Source organism: Copidosoma floridanum, unplaced genomic scaffold, assembly GCF_036245765.1.
Source record: "Copidosoma floridanum isolate Cflo_tuat_1 unplaced genomic scaffold, Cflo_Japanese_pri ptg000006l, whole genome shotgun sequence".
Taxonomy (NCBI): Eukaryota; Metazoa; Arthropoda; class Insecta; order Hymenoptera; family Encyrtidae; genus Copidosoma; species Copidosoma floridanum.
In genome coordinates, this window is record NW_028321883.1 from 25,607,390 (window position 1) to 25,630,795 (window position 23,406).

Genomic DNA, 23,406 nt, shown 5'->3' on the forward strand with positions numbered 1-23,406 from the left:
CCCGTATTTATGAGCTCTCTCTCTCTCTCTTCCGTTTATTTTAATACCTATAAATACTGCATGTGGTGTGTCTCGATATACGTATACATTTACCTGCGGGTAGGTGAAAACAGGTCCGCGGATAAAGGAAAAAAAAAAAAAAAAAAATGCGAAAAATTGAAGACGAGGTGACGCTGCTATATATAATACATACATTGTGTTACATTCGGTATACAGTTATATGCAGCGTTTATGCGCGCTGTCCATGGCTGTAATCTCAAAAGTCGAGTCGATTCGTGGCGCCACTTTAGGTTCCGAGATTCATTTGCGGGACTTGGGTCCAGTTTAAAGTTAATTGGTAACTCTGTACACGCGAATTCTTTTTTTTTTGCCTTCATTACCATTATTAGGCATTATTTATACGGCAAAAATTGAACAATTATGTTCCCCTAACTGAGTCGTACGCGCGCGTACAGTATATCTACACACACAATGCATTAGAGCTCTTTAATTAACCTTACACATTTAATTACCCTCTATATGCCGTGTGTGCATACAAGGATGGGCTTACAAATGGTATATGTTAAGCTGATACCACAAAAAAAAACAAAAAAAAAAGATCGTACCTATTACACGCGTACACGGTATGGGTATGAAGCTTATTTCCCCTCGTTTACTTTTGTATATATATATATAATGTACACAAAAGTAGCAAAGATAACAGAGGGCGCACAACAAACACGGGTACTCGCACTTTCATCGCGCACATACCTACTGGCGGTGCGGGTCGCGGAAAACACACATTCACCTTCATCTTTACACACACCACTTAAACTCTCGAAAATTGCAAACTCATATGTAGTTACGTTGGGTAGATCTCAACTTAGTATCCATAAGTAGAAACACTGCAGTAGCATATCGCAAGTAAGTGCATATAAAAAGAAAAGAGTATAAGGTCACGCGCGTGCACCGTAGGGTCGCAGGTGCGTGCGCGGAAGCCTTTCAAATATAAAAAAAAAAAAAGCGGCAAACGAGACGGAACCTTATACACATGCACACAGAGAAGCGCTTGGGGTGTAAAATGCGTAGGTATATCGCGCGTTGGTATCGCCGGGCTATAACTCTTGCCGACGACTGGCATTAATCAAACTGATACTTTGGCTATGTGTTGATACATACATGTAAGTACCGGAGCACAGTCCTCTTAATTAGGAAGGGCAGCCTTTCTCCCCTCACGTTCTAAGCTGCACTACTCGGGTGCGTTTGCGACCGCGATAAGTACAAAGGCGCGGAGGTGGCGCGGCCGTGTTGTTTAATCGTTTACCAGCATCGTTGTGCCTTTCAAACCTACAGCTACATTGCTACATATACACAGTCTGTCTCTGGCCGTTTGGTTAGCTCAGCTGCATGAGTGTTTTAATATATAATTTTATACGAATGGGGGGGGGGAGGAAGTAGTGGCAAAAAGTATTTGCTCGTTGGGAGGTGGGGTGTAGGTGTTGATTGCCCACTGCTGTACTTTGTAGGTACGAAGCGCGTCCAGGGACTGGAAAATGGGTTAGTCAATGGTGATAGCAACGGCAGGTAGTGTACAGAAACGGGCCGATGCCAACAGGTACGAATTTTCTTGTCCATCGATCGCGAGGATCTATTTAGCGCGAGTCGGAGCGTAAAACTGGAATCACGTGCATTGCGGAACATGTATGGTCTTCAGTGGGCTGTGTTCACTTGGATGGAGGTTTCGTAAAGGCAGCAATGATTTATCTCGTATTATCAAATTCAATCAAAGATTCAAGTTTATTGAAAATGTAAAAAAAAAAATTTTCCTCTATTGTTTGTACGATTTTTCGAGTAATGGACATGTGTTGATCACACATCAGGATGCTGTCGCGATGTATCGCAGATTCGTGCTGTTTTGTCCCTCTTCGGCTCAATTGGTTGTTTTGCTCGAGCGTACAACGTATGCAGCTCGCAAAAAAGTACAGGCTCTAAAAATACATGAAGGAGGGCGAGCAAGAGTGTAAAAACAAAGCCGCGACAGGTCTCAATTACACGGGAAGAAGAAGAAACTTTGTTTGTTCTGTTCTTCCGACAAGTCGGTCTATTAGGATTTTTCATGCGCCGATTTCCCCCTGACAAAAGAACCGAACAGGGAAAAAAAAAAAAAAAAAAAAAACCAGAGGAGAAGGAAAGAGACGCCAGACGAGGAGGGAGAACAAATTGATTTATGCGCGAGGGACAATCACGAGCGCGGCGCTCTTTCTCCGTATACTTGTATTACATTCGTATACCTGATGCATTCAGGGTACACACACATATCCGGTGTGTACGCAAAAACGAGGCAATAGGACAGACACACACGATGCTCCGGAGGAGAATGAACGAATAAAAAAAAGGGGCTGTTGGTGTACTTTACCCACGTGTGCACGGGCCAGTCGCAAACACGCGCGCACTTATATATACATATGTGTATTGGTACGATCGATGATCGAGACGGAACGGGATGGAGCATGATCATAAGGTTTTTAATCGAGCGAGAATACATAGAGTAGAGTTATTTCAGTCATGAGATACGTATGTGCACGTGACTCGAATAATACTCTCCCGCGCACTTGCCTCGTCCTTATTTATTTTTTTTTCCCTCCCCTCCGATGCCAGCTTCATCTCTCTCTCTTTCTCTCGTGCGACACATTTACGTACACAGGTATACAAGCCAGTGGTGGTGGAGGAGGTGGACGGCCGTTACCAGAGAGCGCCGCGTAGGTATGTAACAATAGTTGAGCCGCGGACCACCCGTGGTTCGCCATTAAAGGAGCACTCGAGGAGCAGAGCAGCCGTGTCTTCCTTCCTTCCTCCTCCTCCTCTTTTTACTCCACTTCTGATCCCGACTACACACTCTCGGCTCTGCTCTACTTGCCGTCGTGATGTTTTCTTTTCCGGGGCACGAGAGACAAAGGTATAAAATCTGGGGGTGTATATACCTCGCGAGACGTGGACGTTCAAACCGCGGGTTTCATACTTTGCATTCAAGGGTTTGCTAAAACAACAGTATACGATATATTATACCGAAGCAATTCAATAACTTGCACGATTAATTTCAAAGCGTATATGTATACTATTGGCGTTGGCAGGACGCTTCAAAGGGCCCCCGCCAAAAACACAGCGTCTCCGAATAATACCCAACTGCACTCCTTGCGCTTTTTGTGCGTTTATAAATCGTCAAAAACCCGAATACGGGGCGCACGTGTGTTATACACTATACCGTAAGGAAGAAGTGAAAAAACGAGTACGTCTCGGGAGGAAGGTAAAAGAGGGGGGGGAATTAAGAAGTAAGTCGACGGTGGGTATGGCATCACGAAGGAGGGGGGAAGAGGCCGAAATACGAAACGCGCCGGCGCCACCGCCGGTGAGTAATGCGCGCGCGGCAGAAGCCACGGCTTTCCGTATAAGCCCCGGGACTAATAACATCCTATTATGCTGCCATTAGTCGCATAACTCGCTCGGATAATCGTGACGTACGAGCTTGCTCATAGACCTTTTTTTTTTTTTTTTTTCCTTCATTTTTGGTTGTTTCATTTTCGAATCCATACAGGAGCGAAAGGAAAGGCGAGCAATTTATTTTTTCCTTCTCTTCCAATGCGATGAAAGGTCAAAACATTGTACGTACAGAGTTCGTGACGCTTGACAAAGGGGCTCTCGAGTACAGAAACATGCATGATATATCCTGTGTCTAAATTAATGCACCGCACCGAAGCTCGCAAGCTCGAAAGCGCACGCTAAAGAGGACAGGGTAAAAAAAATTACAGCGCAACTGTACGTATACACGAGGCGTACTGTCTCTTTGCAGAAAAAAAAAAGAAAGAAGGAAATAAAGAAAGAAAAAAAGGAACGAACGAGAGCAGGAGGAAAAAAAAAAGAAAGGGACGGAGCCTCCAGACAATGGCTCGGCACTGCTGGAGGGGTTACGTGTATATATATATATGTATGCGTGTGTGTATACCGTATGCGACGAAATGAATGGGCTAACGTGGGTCTCTTTCTCTCTCTTGCAGGGAAATCCGTACGGGCTGAAGGACGCGACGGGGATGGGAATGACGGCGGACATGGGCGCCGCCTGGGGCACTGCGGCCCTCCAGCCCGCGGCCACTGGCTACTACCCTTACGACCCGACGCTCGCCGCCTATGGGTATGTATTATGTGTACATATATATACATGTTTATTATTGTTATTCTACTTCGTTTTTTTTTTTTTTTTTTTTTTATCATACCTCCTCATCCGCACTCCTTTCTACAGCCTTTCATTTTATACTTTTATACATTATTTTTCTGTACTGCGGGCATCGCTGCCTCCTTTCTCCCAAGTTCTTTCAATCCACTTACTTTGCCTCGAGTTAAATGGACCTTCAATTCCTCGTAACGTTGCGAATGGAAAAAAAAAACTCCATTGTCCTCGAAATGTGTTCATGTGTACAATTACAAATTATAAAAAAAAATACAAAAATCTCCGCGCTCAACAACCTTGGCGTTGCTCGTAAAATCGAGGCAAAGGTAAACAGTCCGACGGACGAGTCTTACGGGGGGGTGATAAAACCGGGGGGGGTCCTCCTCCTTCCTCCGGGAGAAATCCGAATCGCCGAGTAATTCACTTTACGGCGTACAAAGGAACAACAAGAACAACGACGATAGTTGACCGAATGGAGGAGGATAAAAAAGAAGAGAGGAGGAGGGCCCGAAATTTATCGAGGCCGTTAAAAGCCCGGCGCGTGCAACCGCGCGGCTAATCCCTCCCGTACAGAAATATACCTACGTGACGAAACGGGGCTGAGATGCGAGAGCCGGGTCCGAGGAGGAGCCGTTTCTCTTCCGGAAAGTGGGATTAGCGCGAGAGACGGCTGGATATGGGTGACGGGTATTTGATATATACAACGTCAGAAGATGAAGAGAGAATTGGGATGATGACGAGGGGGATTGATTAATGGACTGTTTCATTTTTTTAATGCAAATTCCGGATTCTTTTTTTTTTTCTTTCTTTCTTTTCGTAGAAGCTACAGCGCGAGAGATTTCGTTACAGCGTGTTGGGATATTATATGGGGATTGATGCAACGTGTTACCGTTCCGATGTAACGCGACATTTTTGATGACTATACTTTTATTCCAGCATCACTGTAAAGACTTTCGTGACACTTGATTACTTCTTTTCCCATACTACTACTGGATTACAAAAGTTTTTTTGCTTCAACATCGAATTTTGCGGGTAAAATAAAGTGCTTCAAGAGTTTGTAGGTCAAAGATGATGAAATGATAATTCCGCCAATGGTCTTACCAAGCGCCAACTGTTTCTACTTCCCCCGTCGTCCATGTACGCACTTGTACCTCCCAACTCGTTGGTGTACAAACGATATTTATAGATTTGACGTGTGCATAAGCTCACGGGTGGAATGTTGACGTGTTGCGAGAGCGCGTGTGATTTTTCAAAAGGCCACTCTTGCGCCAATCCCGAGCAACCTTTGATCGCTACAGGCCGCATCGGTGCTCCCGAGGCATTTAAGAGCAAGGCTGTCGCTTTGATCGAGCGCCGCCGCCCCGGTATAACCCAAGATCCCGCCTCATGAAAAATCCAGTATAATCCGACCAAGCTCTCCCGGGCTTGCTAAATCCAGCCCAACAAATATATCCCCCTCCCCCCTCCTACACCCTTACAAACCCCTTTTTAACTCGCTCTCTCTCGGGAGAGCAAAGAGCTCGCGTCGCTTTGTATCTGCACCTATCTGTCGAGTGAGAAGTGGATATGCAGAGAGGAGGAGGAGGAGGAGGAGGGAAGGGGGGAGATAGTCCCTCGGAGCGACGAACGAGGTATATATACGTGGAGATCGAAGGGAGGGTGGGTTCCGCTGCGCGGCTGGTAGTGTAGCTCCCCCACCCCCCCGCGATTGGCTCGTTCGCAAGGACGAACACGACGAACGTATTACCGAGCGAACGCGCCCGCGCTTACAAAATGGCTGTGGCTCAAGAGGGAAATGGGTTCGTCGTGTCTACGTGTAGCCGTGCAAGGAAGGATCGGAGCAGAGAGAGAGAGAGAGGTTGTAATCCCCACTGGAACAGGGACGGAAAAAACGAGCATATACATTTTTTTTTTTTTTTTCAGAGTAACCGCGTTTCGGTGGGTAGATGGTGTATGGGATACGTAGTGGTAAGCTCCGTTAAAAGTAGTTTGGCGTTTGAGTAAAGTTCGTTCCACAAAAAATCGCGACGGTACGAAGGACACTCGTGAAAAATACAAATGTTAAGAGCTCCAAACGAGAACACACACGATGCAAAACGGAGCAGTGGAGTGAAAAGAAAAAAAAAAAAGGGGGGGGAGGGAAAAAAAAATGAAAGGTAAAAGGCCAAAATAAGAGCAGACGAGGGTAGTGATACGTAAAGCAGCCGGAGAGAAAGGAGCCCGGGGGGAAGGGAAAGAGGTTGTACGCGCACACTTACTTTACGTACATATATATATATCTACGCTCGTGGGAGTGGGCGTACATAATATGGAGGCTTATTCCTATCGTATAGCCTAGGCAGTTCGCCAGCGCAGCGAATCGAGCCGAAATTTCGTAGTGGGTACTCTCCCTTAGCATATATAATATAACGCTTCGCAGCACTGCTCTGCTTTTGCTCTATACCTACATGTGCCTTGTATATACACCGAAGACCGAGCGCCGGCTTTATTGATTGGCTTCCTCCTCTTCTTCTCTCTCTCTCTCGCCCTGCGGGCTCTCCGCGTGAGATGTACGTGTGTGCGCGCGGGCAACCCTACCTAACTATAGTTTAGGTTCTCCCCCACGTTTTCACTCCACCTCTCTTGTCTTCCCAGCCTCCCACCCCCTTCTTTCGTCTCCTCTCGACGTCGACGCACGCCTACTCTGCGGCTCCCACAGGTGCCAGCTTTTATCTCCCCTTCTCCTGGTGGATGGTATAGGGTGTACGAGACCGTGCGTTTATTTGTGAGCGAATTTTCGATGCCATGCGGTTTTTCTCCTCCTTCTTATTCGTCTTTTTAAGAACAAAAAGTGGAGAAGAGGGACGATCCGCGCTCTTGGAAGATTTATGAAAACGAAGCGATGCACGCGGCCCCTGTACCTACATTATACGCTCGAGAGGGAAAGTTTCGGGCTTGGTTTATTTATACGAAGAGGGATGAGGGTAGTTTTTCCACGACGCGCGGTGGGAGGGATAAGGAGGTTTTGAAGGTCCCCCCCCCAAGTAGGCATATAACGATAACACGTGGCCACTCGATGGATTCAAATGACCGGAATCCAAGATCATTGAGAGAGAGAGCTCTCGACCCCTCAACGACTCCATGTCAGTGTCACGCAGCATCAAGTGCACACCCGATTATGTATACATATATACACTGCATATACACAAGTAATCCCTCTTACTCTCGGAGCGCATTGTTTATCACTGGGTGTAGTCTATAGGGTGTGCGCCTCCCCTCGCGCGGCGTCTCCCCAGCGACGATCCCGTCGAGCTGCTATTAATTTACTCGCTTAATAACGCCAAGCCGGGGCTCTTCGAGGAAGAGTCCTTTGGCCCCCCAACCCCCACGCAGGCGTCCCCTTGAAAAGCTCTTCTGTGACCCCCTCCCTCGAGGTGGCGACCCAACTCCCCGTGTGTATGTACGGATAGGCTCAGCGGAACGTTTTATGGTGATGTGGTCTCAAAGGCTCGAGTGCGACTACTTATTTAGACTTCCAACTGCGAAGTGAACTATGGGACCGTTGCGGTGATTTTCGTTATAGTGCTATGTACGTATACGTTTCGGGCTTGGAAAGTCTTTTTTTTTTTTTTCATTTTTTAAATTTAACTTGAAGAGTATTTAAAATTTCCTTGCAAACTTTTAAAACCTTCATTTTATTAATTTGTTTGAGAACTCATTTTAAGTGTACATAAGACATTTGATGATTAAACCCTTGAATGAAAATGACATAAGCTAATCGGACGAGTTTGCATTTGAACTATATTTTGAACATCATCGCGATATAAAATATATATATATATATGTAAGTGCACCACGAAGGGATCGATTTACAAATCCCGGCTTACATGGGCGCGAATAAGACATTGGGTGCACCTGTACATACACGCGACACCTGTATCGCACATTACACTCGATCGAAGTGGCTTACAAGTATAGTTCGCGATTTTGCAACGAAATCTTACACGCCCAAAGTTGCAGTAGTACACGATATAGTCATGTAGCGTGTAACACGTTGATGTTAACCACTTGGTCACGTGTAGAGAAAAACACAGACGCACTGCTCGAACGAACTAATCTAATTTCTCCGTCGCGAGATACCACTCGGTAGCCCCGAGCTTTAGAAGCCGGTGCACACTTCAGCAACTTCGTAAGCCGGAAGTTAAACGATAAGTGCCGGGGCTCGTTTTAGCTAATACCGCTGCCGGCGCCGACGCTCATCTCATCCCGAGTTCTTTGCTAAAAAAGAGCTTTTTTCTCCCCTCCCGGGAGCTGCGCTTTGTCTTTCCTAATTATAATTTTCTTTTCTCTCCCGTCGCATCTTTGGACTATTTTTTTTTTTTTCTTTCTCTTTTGACTCAATAATTCCCACTCAAACCAGTTTTATCTTCCTATGAAAAAAAAAAAAAAAAAAAAAAAAAAAAATCACGACCTTAATTGTCATAACGCGACCACCACCCGTGATCCGCATTACTCAGACTCGAGGTTCGAATTATTTACGCACCGTTTGATTACCCTCGGCCTAAAAACTATGAGCCATGAATCTCGGCTCCCTCGGCTCCCGGCCAATAAAGTCGCCATAACTCATCCACGGAAACCCCGTGTTGGCACTGTGCGTATACCCCAGTCGCGTCTCCATTCGAGCAGCGCCCCTTTCCCGAATAAAACTCTTATATTTCTCACCCCCCACCCACCCTTGGAGCTCGCACAGATGGACGGCGGAAGAGAAAAAAAAAAAAAAAAAAAAAAAAAAAAAAAAAAAAAAAAAACACGAACGTGGAAAATAAAAGAAAATCCGGAAAAATTGCCCTCCGTCGTTGAATTTCGATGAAAATACAGCCAAGACCCCATTGTACGTATATACACAGGGGCGGTGAATCCGGAGCGTTTCTCTATTTCGCACTGTACACCGCGGCGCAGAGCACTCTAGCTTCCACCCGCGCGTGACGTACTCCCCTTCCTCGGCGGCCTTTCACAGCGCAGCTCCTATATATAAAAGGCTCCACCGAGACGACGACTCGTACATATATACATACACATAGGTGCACGTATCTGTTGTTCCTTATATGAGCGAACTTTTTCCGCTTTTTTTTTTTACACCCCGGCTCGCAAGGCTTCTCTGTTTCGTTTGGTTTTTGTAGAGAGCTTCGCCCGGAAAAACTGTTTGCGAGCGAGGGCTCTTTGTCCCGCCTGGCAGTGCAGGGCGAAAATACAACTAGGGGTTCTTTCGTTGTTTACTGAAATTTGTACGAGAGCGCGAGTACGACTACGATGATGGCTCTCGTTAAAAAAAAAAGCTGCGCGGGGACGAGCAAGGAGACACGCGAATTCCCACGGCTGGAGTTTGGGTCGTTGTTCTGGCGAAAAAAAAAGGGGGTGATCTGTAATCGCCGATGTATATTCCCGCCGCTGACTCAATATTATTTTCGGGCCCGCACAGAGAGATCGCGGGGGCAAAGGGACCGCCGCCGGTGTGTGTGTGTGTATTTTTTACCCCCCCCTCCCTTCTCCTTGGCTCGTTGTAATAGAGTCAAACGCGCGAAACCGGTTTTTCTCCTCTGCAGCGGCGTTTTTCTCTCTCTGCGGTCGTACCTGTGTACGTTATACGCGAAGCCGCAAATACGGCGGCCATGTGACGCGGGGAGACCTCCGCGACGCTGCCGACGTTTAGCCGCGTTATTATACACAAAGGGAGTATGGCCGCTCGGTGTACCTGTGTGTAATTGGCTCGCTCTCGCGTAAGAAGAATCGGGATTACGCGCCATTATGAGCGTCGTGTGCGACGGGAGGCTCGGTTTAATAAAGTTGCTCGGCAAATAAAATAAAGGACGATCGACAGGGGTGCTTTTTTCGTATACGTATGCTTGTGGGAACGCGAAAAATGAGCTTGAAACTTTCGTTTCCGCAATTTTGTCCCTCTGGACCGCTCGGACCTTTATTTTTCAATAAAAGCCGCATACAGAAACGCGAAATGGAAAGAGGAAGAGGAGGAGGAACAAAAAAAAAAAAATGTGTATATATGTATGTACGAGAGGGAGGGAGGTATTTCACGAAAGAGAGGAGCCGTAGAGCGTCAAAAAAAAGTCATTACACGGGGAGAACGAGTGCGTATGGGTCGAGTGACAGAGTGGCTTTCTAGTCCTAGGATTGCTGTCGCTTCGCCTCTTTCGCGCGCAATACGCGAATTAATGCAGCCGGCCTCGATGGATGGGAGGAAACGAGGGAGAGCCGCAGGAGGGAAATGCAAGCTCTCTCTCTCTCTCTTGCTCTGGTATGCAGATGAGAAAACCCGAGAGAGACAGAAATAATTAATCAGAGTGGCTGCGGAGGAGGAGAATAGAGGCTACATGTACCAAAGAGACGTGAGATTGTAAAAAGTATCGCCGCACTTGTGCGTAAAAGCTCCAATAAATCTCATCATGAATCGAGACAAACGCCAACACGTATATTAATGCAATACGTTTATATTGTCAGCTTTCGATCGCCCGTACGTGCAAATTACATTCGGTCAATGCCGAATCTTCGAGTGTAACATGTATATGTTGAAAGCAAACGCGCTCGGAGTAATTACGTGGCCTCTGCCAATATTGGTTAACCTTTCGAGGTTCCCCTCCGTGTGCACACACAGGCCTTTGATACGCGCACCAGCTCGAGGACCCATGACCTACCCACGTGGATCGATACACAATGTAAGTACATTTTGTATCGATAACCCATCGAGATATATTGAATTACTAGATGAATAATGAAATCACAAAACGCCTCGTAAAACGAAGTTTAGTCGTCGCCCACCCTTGTGTGTATTATACTCTCCAAAAAAGCTTAATCATCTCGAGCAATTAGACTCGCAGAAAGGCGCTCTAAAAGCGTCAAATTCATTAGGCCATCCCGTCAGATTCCAAATAACTCCTCGCAGTGGAGACAATGGCCACCCCCTCCCAGAGTCATCCTGTCGCAGTATATATATGTACGTATGGGTATACCTATCGATTCAGTCAGTAGCCTCCCTCGGGCGCTTTTCCTCGATGGCAGCGATTCTCCTTTTTCTTTCTCCGCTCCCGTGACGATATTAGCGAAACAGAGGGGGAGGGGGGGTGAGGTAAGGAATCCACGGAGTAAAGCACCAGCGCCGCCTTTCCCTTGTCCGGGGGAAGTTTAATAGAGAGTGAAAAGCAACCCTCCCCGAGTGCTCGACGACGCGTAACCACAGCGCCTTTTCTTTTTTTTTCTACCTCGATTTCTCGAGCAATCGGAACTGCACACTTTTCTCGGTCATCGGCATCCCCCGGAGAAAACGCGCAGCTTATGCAAGCTCGCTTTGAACGAGTTGGAGGGAGGTGATAATACCGGGGGGAAGTGAGTCGCGGGCAGAAGGTACAGTTGACGATCAAATTTTGTATGAAAAGGCCACGAATTCAACAATCAGCAACGCGGTGTGTATGGAAAAGAAAAAAGGGCTCGTTGCAAAAGCGAGAGAGAGGGGGAACAATGTGTCTCCCCGATGCAGCATTCGTTCGATTTGCAGTGTTTGTGTTAGTCGCAGTCGTCGGCTCCCTTCAAATCCTCCTCTCGAGAGGCCTATTGACTCGGCTCGTTTCCTTCCTTTTTCCCTGCAGCTTCGGCTCTCCAAACACACGGGCAGAAAGAGAGTCCCCCCCCCTGGAGTCGCGACTGCAAGACAAAGGCGGCGGCAGTGCGGAGAAACGGAGATAGAAAAAGACTGTTTGCCGTGCGTGTGCACGAGACGTATATAACCATATTGGGGGGGGGGGGGGAGAGAAAAAAAAAGGGAAAGACCAAGTCGAGCTCGCGCTAATTGAGAAAACGAGATGAACGTGACGGACGAGCAATCACTTTTAGCGCGTGCAAACACGAATATATGGGTGTGTTGGTGTGTATACCTTGAACGGGCTTATTGCTATCGATACCAATATGTATGCGCCCTGTTTTCCTTTTTTTGTTGTGTGTAAATAGGTGCCTACTGGTATGGATTCGAGTTGATCCACACTTGCTAAAAGGTTCCCTGTCTCCGCGACACACACAACTGGCGCGCGGTTTGTTCATTACCATCGTGCCACGTGATCAATCAAATATTCGCAATATTGGCTCGATGTAAAATCAATCGCCCCTGGGTATACGTCTCGGTTTTTGAAACACGTAAAAGCTCGCAACCCTGAAAGTGTCGGCAAGAGTGAGTTTCGAAAATCCCCTCCTCCCCCGCCCCGGTACATTTATATATACACACTGTCGCGAAAAAAAGAGCCGCGCAGCTTAGCTTGAAATCCTCCGCATCGCTCCACGCGAATAAACGTCGGAGGGTGCATACATATACATGGGAACGAATATTTTTCGCGAGGGCGTGTACGTGCGTAAAAAAAAAAAAAAGAAAAAAAAAGGGAGGGTAGGGAGGATCGATCGGATGGCCATTACGGTGAGTGAGTGCGCTCGCGGGGAGCCGACGGAATCACGCCACTCTATGGGGTATATACTGCACGGTGCTGGTGGTGGTTTATACATGTATGCGAGATATACCGTCACCCCCTCTCGCTCGTGGATTTTTTTTTTTCCTTCCTTCCTTCCTTCCTCGCTGCGTCCGTCCGACGGGAGATACGTACATTAAGGACGCGCCGGTAACTTGATAATTTTTGTTTTTCATTTAATGAAACGCATGTCGGGTTTATACTGTATTCGTGTGTTTACGTCGCAAAATAAATCACCGCACAGATGGGCCGAGGCACAAAGTGTTCCGCAGGCGTATCACCATAAAAATCACATCTGTATTAATTCGCGTCCGAGCCGGGGCACAGCGCGTGAAATGACCGAAAATATGGAAGCAAAGGCATGTATATACAGGAGGGGAGGAACAAAAAAAAAAAAAAAAAAAAAAAAAAAAAAAAAGGAGACACATAAACGAAGGGGACGGACCCGCGGAGAGAAGTAGCAGGACGAGGGGGAGCGAACGAGAGAAAAAAAAAGTCCAAAAGACGCCGAGAGTATATATACACGTTATGGACCCGCGTACGATGGTACTTCGCGGTGGGCGCACGAGCGCGTGTGTATAATACGGGTCGAATCCACCGGGGAATACACTGTTCTTTTTCGGATGGGTATATGCTTTTTTTTTCCGAGGGATATTCACGACTCGAGGAGAGTGGGGGGGGGGGATCGACGAGTGGGTAGTAAAACAGGCGAGGGAAAAAATATGGGAAGAAAATGGCCGGGGGGCAGAGAGGGACATTGAGGAGAGCCAAGGGGGAGAGGCGATAAAACATTGATTGATCGACGGAGATGAATTGATTGCGGATACGTCTCGCGTTGACCCAACTCTGCTACGTCAATATTTTCATCCGAGGACGTATCGCCTGGTACAACACCGGACCTTTTCCCCCCCTCTCGTATAAGTATATATGTAAGGAGGGAAAATATTGTTCCACGCGAGTTGATTCATTCGCTCTGGGCCGAAACAGATTTTCCGAAAAAGCTTTGCGTCAACTCCCGAGGCATGGGAAGAGAAAAAAAATAAAAAAAATAATAAAAAAAATGCTCGTTTCTCTTGGTGTTTCAGGTACGGCGCGGGCTACGATTTGGCGGCGAGGAGGAAAAACGCGACGCGCGAGTCCACGGCGACGCTGAAGGCCTGGCTGGGCGAGCACAAGAAAAACCCGTACCCGACCAAGGGCGAGAAGATCATGCTGGCGATAATAACGAAGATGACGTTGACGCAGGTCTCGACGTGGTTCGCCAACGCGAGGAGGCGCCTCAAGAAGGAGAACAAGATGACGTGGGAGCCGAAGAACAAGACGGACGACGACGAGGACGCCAACCTCACCGACTCCGAGGATAACAAGGACAAGGACGACATGGGCCAGGACAGCCGGCAGGACCGAGCCGACGACCCCAGGCGGGGACTCGACGACACTGGTGAGTCTACATAATATGAACTTCAACTTTGGGGAAATTTGCTTCGTTTGTACGCAAACCATCGTTATATGTCAATTGATTGAAAGAAAAAAAAGAACCAAGGGCTCTTAAAACGGACTGCAATAATTGTACGAGCTGACGGGTCCAGGGATTTTCTTTTACCGTTCGCGAATACACAGAGACAAAAAGGGGCATCGATTATTCACCGACTGATACAGAGAAATGTTTGTTTCCCCCTTCGTCGTGCCTTGATTAAAATGTCTCGGTACATTGCCACTTGTAGTTGATTGCAACTCACTTTCAGATCCAATTATACACCTCGGGCACACGCTATAGAGAAGACTTTGTTTCATCTGATCTGTTTACTTTTTCTGCTTCTTAAAATAAGTAATTAGAAAATCTTTCGAAAATAATCACCACAAGTCGTGCCCATAATAAAACTCGCAGTTAAAGTGCTAAAAAAATCTTTGTGTCCTTGCCTGCAGCTTCCGCTGTGCTTCAGGAAGTAATCAATATAGCTTATTTATTATACATGTTTCCCCGGGCCCTATGGTGCACTCGTACAAAAAAGTACTCAGTACGGCTAGTCAAACAAAGAAAACATCAACACCTCTTTGACAAGTAGACTGGCACTTTGGTTACACCTCGAGAAAAATCCATCCCTATAAGGAGGCAAAAAGAGCCAGAGGCCGAGATTGGAGTGATGCGAGTGTCAAAATGCCCCCTTCCATAGTTCCTCTCTATATCGCGGGGGCGGACATAATGGTTCACATGTGGGTAAACACAGTGACGGGTTGCGGCTTGCCGCTCGAGGAGAGGAGATTAATGGCCTAGCTCTCGGCCCTTTCTCGTTTCGGCTCCTGCTTCGATATACACAAACACACCCTTGCTCCCCTTGGCTTGCGTTATATCATTATTGCGCCCGAGTGCATATACATATATATGGTCCTACACGGAGCGCGTGGGCGAGGTGTTTTTGTCTTTATCATCGGGATTGATAGATTTCATCCTCGGAGGAATGGAAAAATAATTCAGAGGTGATGACGATCGATCTTCCCATTTTGGGTGACCCATAAGTAATGGACTTTTTGGAAAAGCGCGCTTATTCGTCCAAGCTTCGCCCACATTTCACGTGTTTCGAGAGCCTTCCCTTTGCTCCGTTGTTTCTCTTGGAAACATCCATACTTTCCTTACGCGTATCCAAGTTTGGTGAACATCAGCCGTACGAGTGTGATGTATCGTCGACGCTCCCCCCGTATTCTTTGAGCACTACGGCGTGTATATTGTATACGCCTCCACCTGACTCTGCCTCGCACGAAAAAAGAGACGCGTGTATTATACATCGAGGCTCCTTTCTCCGATTTAATTCTCGTTCGCTTGGCGATGGATGTGACGAGAGAGAGAGTGTCATCCGGCTCCGATATAGTACGTGGATACTCAAGCCTCGATTTGGTGTACGCGTTTTAACCGCCGTCGAGAGCTGCAAATGCGAGGCGCTTGATTTCTTTTTTTTTTTTTTTTTTTTTTATCGTCGCTTCGCTTCCGTGGCCATGCCGTCATTTTGGCTAACGGAGCGGTGTTTTCCAGTTGAGCCTTAAATTCCAAGGTACTTACTCAAGAGGCAGTCAATTTGTCGTAAAACGCGACCGGCCTGGATTTCGCATAAAATGGCCCGCGTTGCGTAAACCCCCCCGGCCCCCATAAATCCGTAAGAGAGAAGCGTCTGTTGGCTGATTCGATTAACGACGTATACACCCGGCAGAAGGTCAAAAGTTAAAGAGCCACTTGTGGACTCTCTCTCTCTCCTTGGTAGTATCTATTTAGTTGGCCCATAAGCTATACGCTCCTCGTGTATATATAGGTATATATGTATGTCTTTTTAGGGGTCGGCAACCCTAAGGCCAAAGAAAGCGAGCCTTTTCCCTCCCTCTCTCTCCGTTGTTCGCTTCACCGCCCGAGCTTTCGTCTCCATCCAACTGGTCGTCGACGCCTCGTTTCCCGAGGAAGACGACGGCAAAGGGGAGCAGCCGCCCTTCTCCCCGGCTTGGGAATTATCGCTTGACGAGCCATCAACTGTGTATACATATACACATACACACGAGCCCACTCGGCTCATTCGAACCTCTTAATGAAATTCTCACCCCTAACCGCGTCACTGGCTGGCAGACGGTCCATGGCTATCCTCGAGTGCCCCAGGAGGCTTCTATCTGTGTGTGTATATATGTGTACATTGGCTCCGAGTGGAGAAAGGAGCCGGGGTGCGCGCGCGCAAAGGGAGAGATCGCTGTACAGGGTGAGAGAGAGAGACCACTCGAGGGAAGCTGAAATCTCTTGCGCCCCAAAGTGTCTCACTCCCGCTGCTCTTGTCCCCTTTTTCGCAGCATCCCGGCAGACAGCCCTACATGTATATATACCTAGCCGGGGGAGTTTATTCGCGTATAGCTCCGATGCGCGCGACTTTTTCGGATGGATATATGTTGCTTTGGACCCCCCCCTTCCTTCCCTCCCCCTCATCCTGGTATCCCCCGGCTAACTTGTTTTCGCTCTTTCGAGCTGAGCCCCCCCTACGCACCCACGTATGCGTATGTGCGACAATGACACGCATCAGCCCGAGTCTCGCTTTCGCACCACGGGGACCACCACGAGCCATTAACGCCAATATTCCACTCTCGCGCGCACTCTCGGTGTGCCCCCCACGCGCCCGTGTGTCTATATATATGGTACGTATGGTAGCTGTGGGCCAATTAAGAAGGGCCGAGAGATATATAACTATACGTCATGTGTGTGCGTATATATGTATAGAGGAGCCGAGCCCCTAATGTTTTTTCTCTGTCGGCTAAGTGGACGTTTTGCGAGCCACTGAATTCTTAACTGCGCGCGCGCGCGTGTGGCTTTTTTGCTTTGTCCTCTTACGGTTTTATTTCGGGGGATGGAAGGATCTATATACAACAACAACAAAAGAAGCTCATTTTTTTACTTTCAAATATTACCTAATCAAAACAATGGATTATCCACAAACACACAAACACGTGTATGTATGTATATAAATGTTTTTTGCTTTGTTGTGCGGAATATTGCAGAGTCCATGCGCCACGTGAAGGCGGAGCACCTGCAGCACGAAAAGGATCTCGAGGATGAGGATGATCTGGATCTCGAGGAGGATCCCCGTAGATCGGGGGATGGGAATCCGTACCATCACCACCACACGATGCACCACCACCACCACCACCACCATCATCCGGGCTACGGGCCCGAGGACCACTTGAAAGACGACGTGCTCAAGTCGGACTGCAGCGCGGCCGGGGTGCCCATTCCCGCGACTAAGCCGAAAATTTGGTCGCTGGCCGACACCGCCGCCTGCAAGACCCCACCGCCCCCGCACCACCCTCAGTACCACCTCCACCACCACCAACACCAACAACAACAACAACAACAACAACACTACGGACATCAACAGCAGCATCAGCACCACCACCAACAGCAACAGCAACAACAACAACAACAACACCAGCAACAGCAGCAACAGCAGCACCATCACCATCAACACCTGACGGCGCAGTCGCACCACTCGCAACAGCCGTGGCTGGGGGCTACGGGTGGAGGTGCCGCTGACCCGAGCACCGGGAGCTTGGGCAACTTTGCCCTGCCCTCGGCGGCGTCGATGAGCCCATCGTCGGCGGCCACGGCGCCCTACTCGAGCGGCAGTGCCCGCTACGGTGGCTTTCTGTCCTCCTCCTCGGGGGGCCAGCTCCACTACAACCCGAACTCGACGACGGCCGGCTCGTCGGTAACAAACGCCTCATCCTCGGCAGCGGCGGGGTTTCCCGAGGTTGGTACGGACACCCCGCCACAGACACCACCCAACATGAAGGTCGGCACGCCCAACGGGGTGATCCAGGTACCTCCGGCCGGCTACTGCCCTGGTGGCAACAACAACAACAACAACAACAACAACAACAACAACAACAGCAGCGGTACCCCCATCAGCAGTAATAACGGGCATTACGCGGTGTCGGCGGGTGCGTACATGCAGAGCCAAACGGGGCTGCAGAGTTTGCCGGTGAGTTACAGCACGAGGCTGCCCAACTCGCCGCACAAGGACTACACGTCGGCGAGTGGCGCGCAGGCCGCGTTGCTCCATGAGCATCAGACCACCGCCAGTTTACCGGCCACCGAGGCGACCACCGCCTTCAAGCCGTTCTACAAGGGGTAAGAAAGGGGGCTCTTTGGGCTTTCGTGATTGGTGACGATGACGAGCTTTGGTTTTAACTCCCCGTCGGTCGGTTAGTTGGTTGGGTTTTCGGCAATGGCCGCTCATTTGTATGGTTTCGCCCAAACTTGTACTCGGGGCAGGGTGGGAGGGAAGGGCAGCAACAGGTGGGACGGTTCGAGTATACGTAACGAGCGGGTTTTTTTTTTTTTTTTCGAGAAGATGGTCGCAAGGTACAAGTGTGTTGATCCTCGAATCGATGCTCCTCTGGTTGCAGGTCCCAGACCATGGGCAGCGGATTCGTGTCACCGGTTTAAGGACCCATCGTTCCCGTCCACCAGCAAGCTAAGCGACCCACCACCACCGTTCACAAGGCCGGTAAGTACACCTCGAACGCCAAACCAATGTACTCGACATATTGTGTACTTTTTTTTTTTTTTTTTTTTTTTCACACCCCAGACGCGACTGGATGTAGGTCCAAGGGGCTACTAGAACCCGTTGCACATCACGCCCGCAGGTATATAGAGAGACCGTGCTTGTAGCAAAACGACAAAGACGATGTCGCGTAAATATAACAAGTCCGAGTCGGGAAGAACAACGGTACGCGCACATGAGAGCAGAGCTCGTGTAGCGATCGTAATCAGCCGGTCCCCCGACTGACGGTACATATATACACGGGTATAACACCCCAAGAGAGCGAGAGAGGACTGACACACATATCGATAAGGAATTAATATCCCGGTGCAGCGATTGGTCGTTAGCTGGTGAGCGGCCGTCGGAAATAATAATAGCCGTGTGTGTATATATATACTATACGGTTGCGTCGAGCGGAGAGAGAGAGAAAAAGCGTGTGGGCACACATTACGTTATATATGGAAGAGGGGCGAGAGAGGGAAGGGCTATCGCCACCTTCCCGACAGTAACAAATGGACCGAGATTTCAATCGCTGAATGGGAACCCGTGCCTCCTCCCTCGCGTGTCACCGTTTCGTCTCCCCTCGTGCACGGCCAGCTGGGCCGCTCCTCTCTTTTTCGTCCGGCTCCTCCGCCGCTCGCTCATTCAACTTTTCGCTCGGTTCTGCTTGCGTTTCCAAAATCCAAACCTTTCCCTCTCTCTTTCTTTCTTTTGCTCTCGAGGCTCATTCTCACGCGCGAAAGGAAACAAAAAAAAGGAACGGCAAACACACGCGCGAAAAGGGGGAATCGAGCACTTGATACACGAAATCGGTTTTTAGTGACTCTCGGGAGTGTACGAGAGAGATACAGGTATGTACGGGAGGGGGGGGGATAATATAACGGCAGTCCCGTGGCGGCTTTTATTGTCCTATAAATTCTTTGGTCCTTAAAACGCGAGGCTCTCGTGCAGAGAGCAACAGGAAAAAGACGCGAGATGTACCTATACATTCATTCGTCCAACCGCGGGCGAACTCGAATCCAGAAGTCGAGAAAAACTTTGGCAGGAAGGACGAGCCGAAGCAGGATAAAAAGAGCCAAACGCGCGGGAGAGTGAGACTCGATGAGGTAAAGAAAAAAAAAAAAAAAAAAAAAAAAAAAAAAAAAAAAAAAAAAAGGAGAAGAAGAGAGCCCAGAATGTCTTTTAGGTAGAGCCGGGTGTTAGTGGGACATCCTTATCCGGCGGGCGATCTGATCCTAATTTATAGCCGAGTCCCGAATAAACTAGTTTTCACTGTCGTCACCTCGCCTCTCGTCCCTTCTCCCTTCCCCCCTACGTGTGTGTTTTTCGTTCAGCCGAAACAGGACCGGGTATACCTATACACCCTCGTGAGCTCATAATAACATCCTCCTAAACTACGGACAAAGAGGCCTGTACGACGCAAACATAATAGAGCAGATTTATACGTAGCTGGCTTTTGAAAGAGTACACGATAATACGCGAGGCCCGTATGGTAATTGCCAAGTAGCCGCGCGGGTATTCCATTGCTGAAGAGGATACACATCCCATCTCTTCGCTTGGAGGGCCGTTTCAAAGGTGGTCGCGCAGTGTCCTAAATTCATCGGCCGATCTATCCGCTCCACCGACGACTTCTTCATAAATTTTATCAACCAGAGCTGCCGGTTCAAGCTTTTTTTTTTTTTTGTTCAGGGAGAGGCCATCCGTTCCATCTCCGTTCCTCTTTTTAGCACTTTACAGCCCGAGCCGAGTTTATGGATCTTCTCATCGAGGCGGATGGAAGGGGGGTAGTGTACGGTTGATGGCTCTAGCGGCTATTTCGGCACCGCCCCTCGCGCGTCCGGTACATAAATTTCACCTCCTTAGGAACCCCATAAGTGACTCATTAACGAGATTGTAGCCCCCCCCTCCTGTGGGAGGAAACCAAAGGACCAACGCTCACGAGGAATTGAATTTTAATAAAGCCGCGTTGGGCGCGAGGTGCGGACAGAGCGACCCCAGAGGAGGCCCGATATTTATCGGCCGTCGGAATTAATACACTGCACGCGCCGCTGAAAGGGCCTTTCCCCTCCTCCTCCTTTTCTTCTTCTCCTCTCAAAAGGAGCGGGCCATAAATTCCCTCCGCCGCGAAAATCGAAACCTTATATACTCGCTGTCCCGGAATAATATTTCTACCGGGGCGCAAGAGTGTAACGTGGCAATCCGTCAGAGCCGGGGCGCGCGTATTGACGAAATTCCTCCAACGCCGGGCTTGCTGTCGATAATTCAAAATACACCCGCCGTGTACACGGGGTTCCGTATAAGTCACCCGATCTCTCCCATTCGTCAGCCTCTTGCACCTGGGGGGGGGGGGGAGAAGGATCTAGACACGGGCATCGCTCGATAAATCGCTGCCGTATACCAGCGTTCTCGGCCGCAACAAGTTAGCGCTCGTTATCGCCACGGCTAAGGCCCCAATCGAGCTTGTGTGCCCCCCTTTGCCGATGTATGTGTGTATGGTCGAAACTTATGCTCCTCTTTATTTATGAATATCCGCGACAAAATGTTCGGCGAGCTCCGCGGGGTGCTTTGACGGCATAATTCCCCCGCGGCGACGATGGGGCTACTCGCGCGCCCGTATAAATAATCCCGCGCGTCCACTTCGATTCGCCAGTGATATTTCGAGGGGTCTCTGTGTGTATACACAAAGAGAGAGGGAATTCTCGCGTGCAGCCGCTCTATACACCCTCTCTCTCACGCGCGTCTCGCTTGTGTATCTATACGCTTCGATTTTCATCTTTGCGTGAGTTATTGCTTGGGATTACATTTTTCAGACGTGCGTAAGAGAAAGAGGATAAGTTATGTGTTTGCCCTGCGCATGAGTGAGTGGGTTTGGGTCCTTCTGTTTCGTTTTAGAGGGAGGATTGTTGCTGTTAATGGCAATTACAGGATTTTTTTTTTTTTTTTTTTTGTACCAGTAGTCGAGTCACGTGAGACTTTGCTGCGATATGGGTTACTATTAGTTTTTCACAGATTCGGTGGTTTATCGAGTCACTTGTCGTTGGGTGATGAGATATTTAGAGGCACTTTCGACTCGACCATTTCAATTAATAGCAAACGGTAACTTAATGAAAATCAATTTTCTCCCAAATGAGCTGTTGAAGATACGAGTGAAAAGTTGTACCTATACGCATTGCAATCGGAGTTATATTGGCGAATAATATAAAGCGCGGCTGCATCTTTAAATGCAAATTTTGAAGGAGCCACGGCAAAGAGAAACCAAATCGAGTGCGCGAGACGTAACGCTATATGGTAACCCGAGTGTTGGGTGAACATGTATGTATACATACGTGTGATGCATACAGCGTCGCAATCTGTAATGAAATTCGCTCGCGGCGTTGGAGAGCATCTCGTGTACGGTCGCCAACTGAGACCTACGTGCGATAAATCGCCGCTGCTGAATTTACACCTTGTCGCGTGTGTACATCGCTTCTCTTCGGACCATATTAAAAAGAAAACATTTTTGTGCGCAACGTAGCGTGGGTCGCGTGTATTTTTGATCGATGAGTTGTCGTTGCTGTAAATCAAGTGGAGAAAGGAAACAGGTGACTGAATTTATGCTTTATTGTCACTAGAGAACACAAAATTGAGTGTAATATTACTCTTTGATAACGTTCAAATCAAATTTTTTCTTTTTTTTTGACGTTGTAGAGTAATATTAATGAAGAGCAGTAAATAACAGCCAATCTGTAGCGCGGAATTATGCTTTGGAAGAAAAAAAAAGTTGAGGGAAAAAGAGTAATAATTATACAAATAAGCGCTTCCCGGTCCTCCTGCCCTTCCCCACCTTCTGTGCATATACGAGTTTAATAAAAGAGAGCAGATGGTGGAAAGCGACTATTATAATGTGTGAGCTGTGCGTGTACGGAAGCAAATGAATAAGCGGCGTCTTTATCATTAAATCCCTTTAATTTACCCGAAGATATTCTAATTTTTCCTTCCATCATCATCGCAGCGAAGGATACGTTTGCATGGAACCTCCTTCCGTCTTTCCACGAGTTTGGAAAAAGATAATGGGCTGCAGCCGAGTATACAATTTGCGTGAGCTTTCGTTTTTAATTTATATAAGTATACCATCTGCCTCGCCAGGAGACGAGTTTTTTTTTTTTTTTTACATATTGTGTAAAATAAAATTTTTGTCAAAGGTGCATGAACCACTGTACACAGGTGTACAGGTCGTCGATGACTTAGTAATATTCTTAACGGACCCGCGCTGTTTGAAGTCACATATGGAAAAAAAAGTCCCTTTTTTGTAATTTCCACGGCACAAGTTATTTACTGTAAAGTATAATAGCCCGTCAAGCATCAGGTAATCCAAAATAAAAGCGCCGAGAGAGTTTTCGTTGCAAAGCTGAGAAATGTCCCTCGTTCGTCGAAGCATATAGCCTTGCGCAACTCACGTTCATACCAGCTTTGACGCAACGATTTTTGTCGCCAACTCGCGAGACCCCGCATGCGAATACAAACTAATCGTCGTACAAATTTGCCGTCCAAAACGATCTCCTCTGTCGCTTCGAAAAGAGACAAAGAGAATAACACACTGTGCAATGCGCACTGACGCAACCACGGAGGGGGTCGCACTTTGCAAAATTATCGACGAGGACGC

At 48.1% G+C, this 23,406-nt stretch overlaps 2 protein-coding genes across 2 annotated transcripts in view; one reads left to right on the forward strand and one right to left on the reverse strand.

Moving 5' to 3' along the window:
- Positions 1-23,406, reverse strand: part of LOC111643886 (uncharacterized) — a 146,061-nt gene that overhangs the window by 119,925 nt on the left and 2,730 nt on the right. The gene's annotated exons all lie outside the window — the stretch shown is intronic.
- The window catches only part of LOC106647085 (uncharacterized), a 72,799-nt gene that overhangs the window by 45,616 nt on the left and 3,777 nt on the right, over positions 1-23,406 (forward strand). The window contains exons 3-6 of the mRNA XM_089598335.1: positions 4,032-4,165; positions 13,785-14,140; positions 17,221-18,349; positions 18,628-18,728. Coding sequence (XP_089454461.1) covers positions 4,032-4,165; positions 13,785-14,140; positions 17,221-18,349; positions 18,628-18,667 — 1,659 coding nt within the window. The 3' untranslated portion in view covers positions 18,668-18,728. The remainder of the gene's footprint in view (positions 1-4,031; positions 4,166-13,784; positions 14,141-17,220; positions 18,350-18,627; positions 18,729-23,406) is intronic.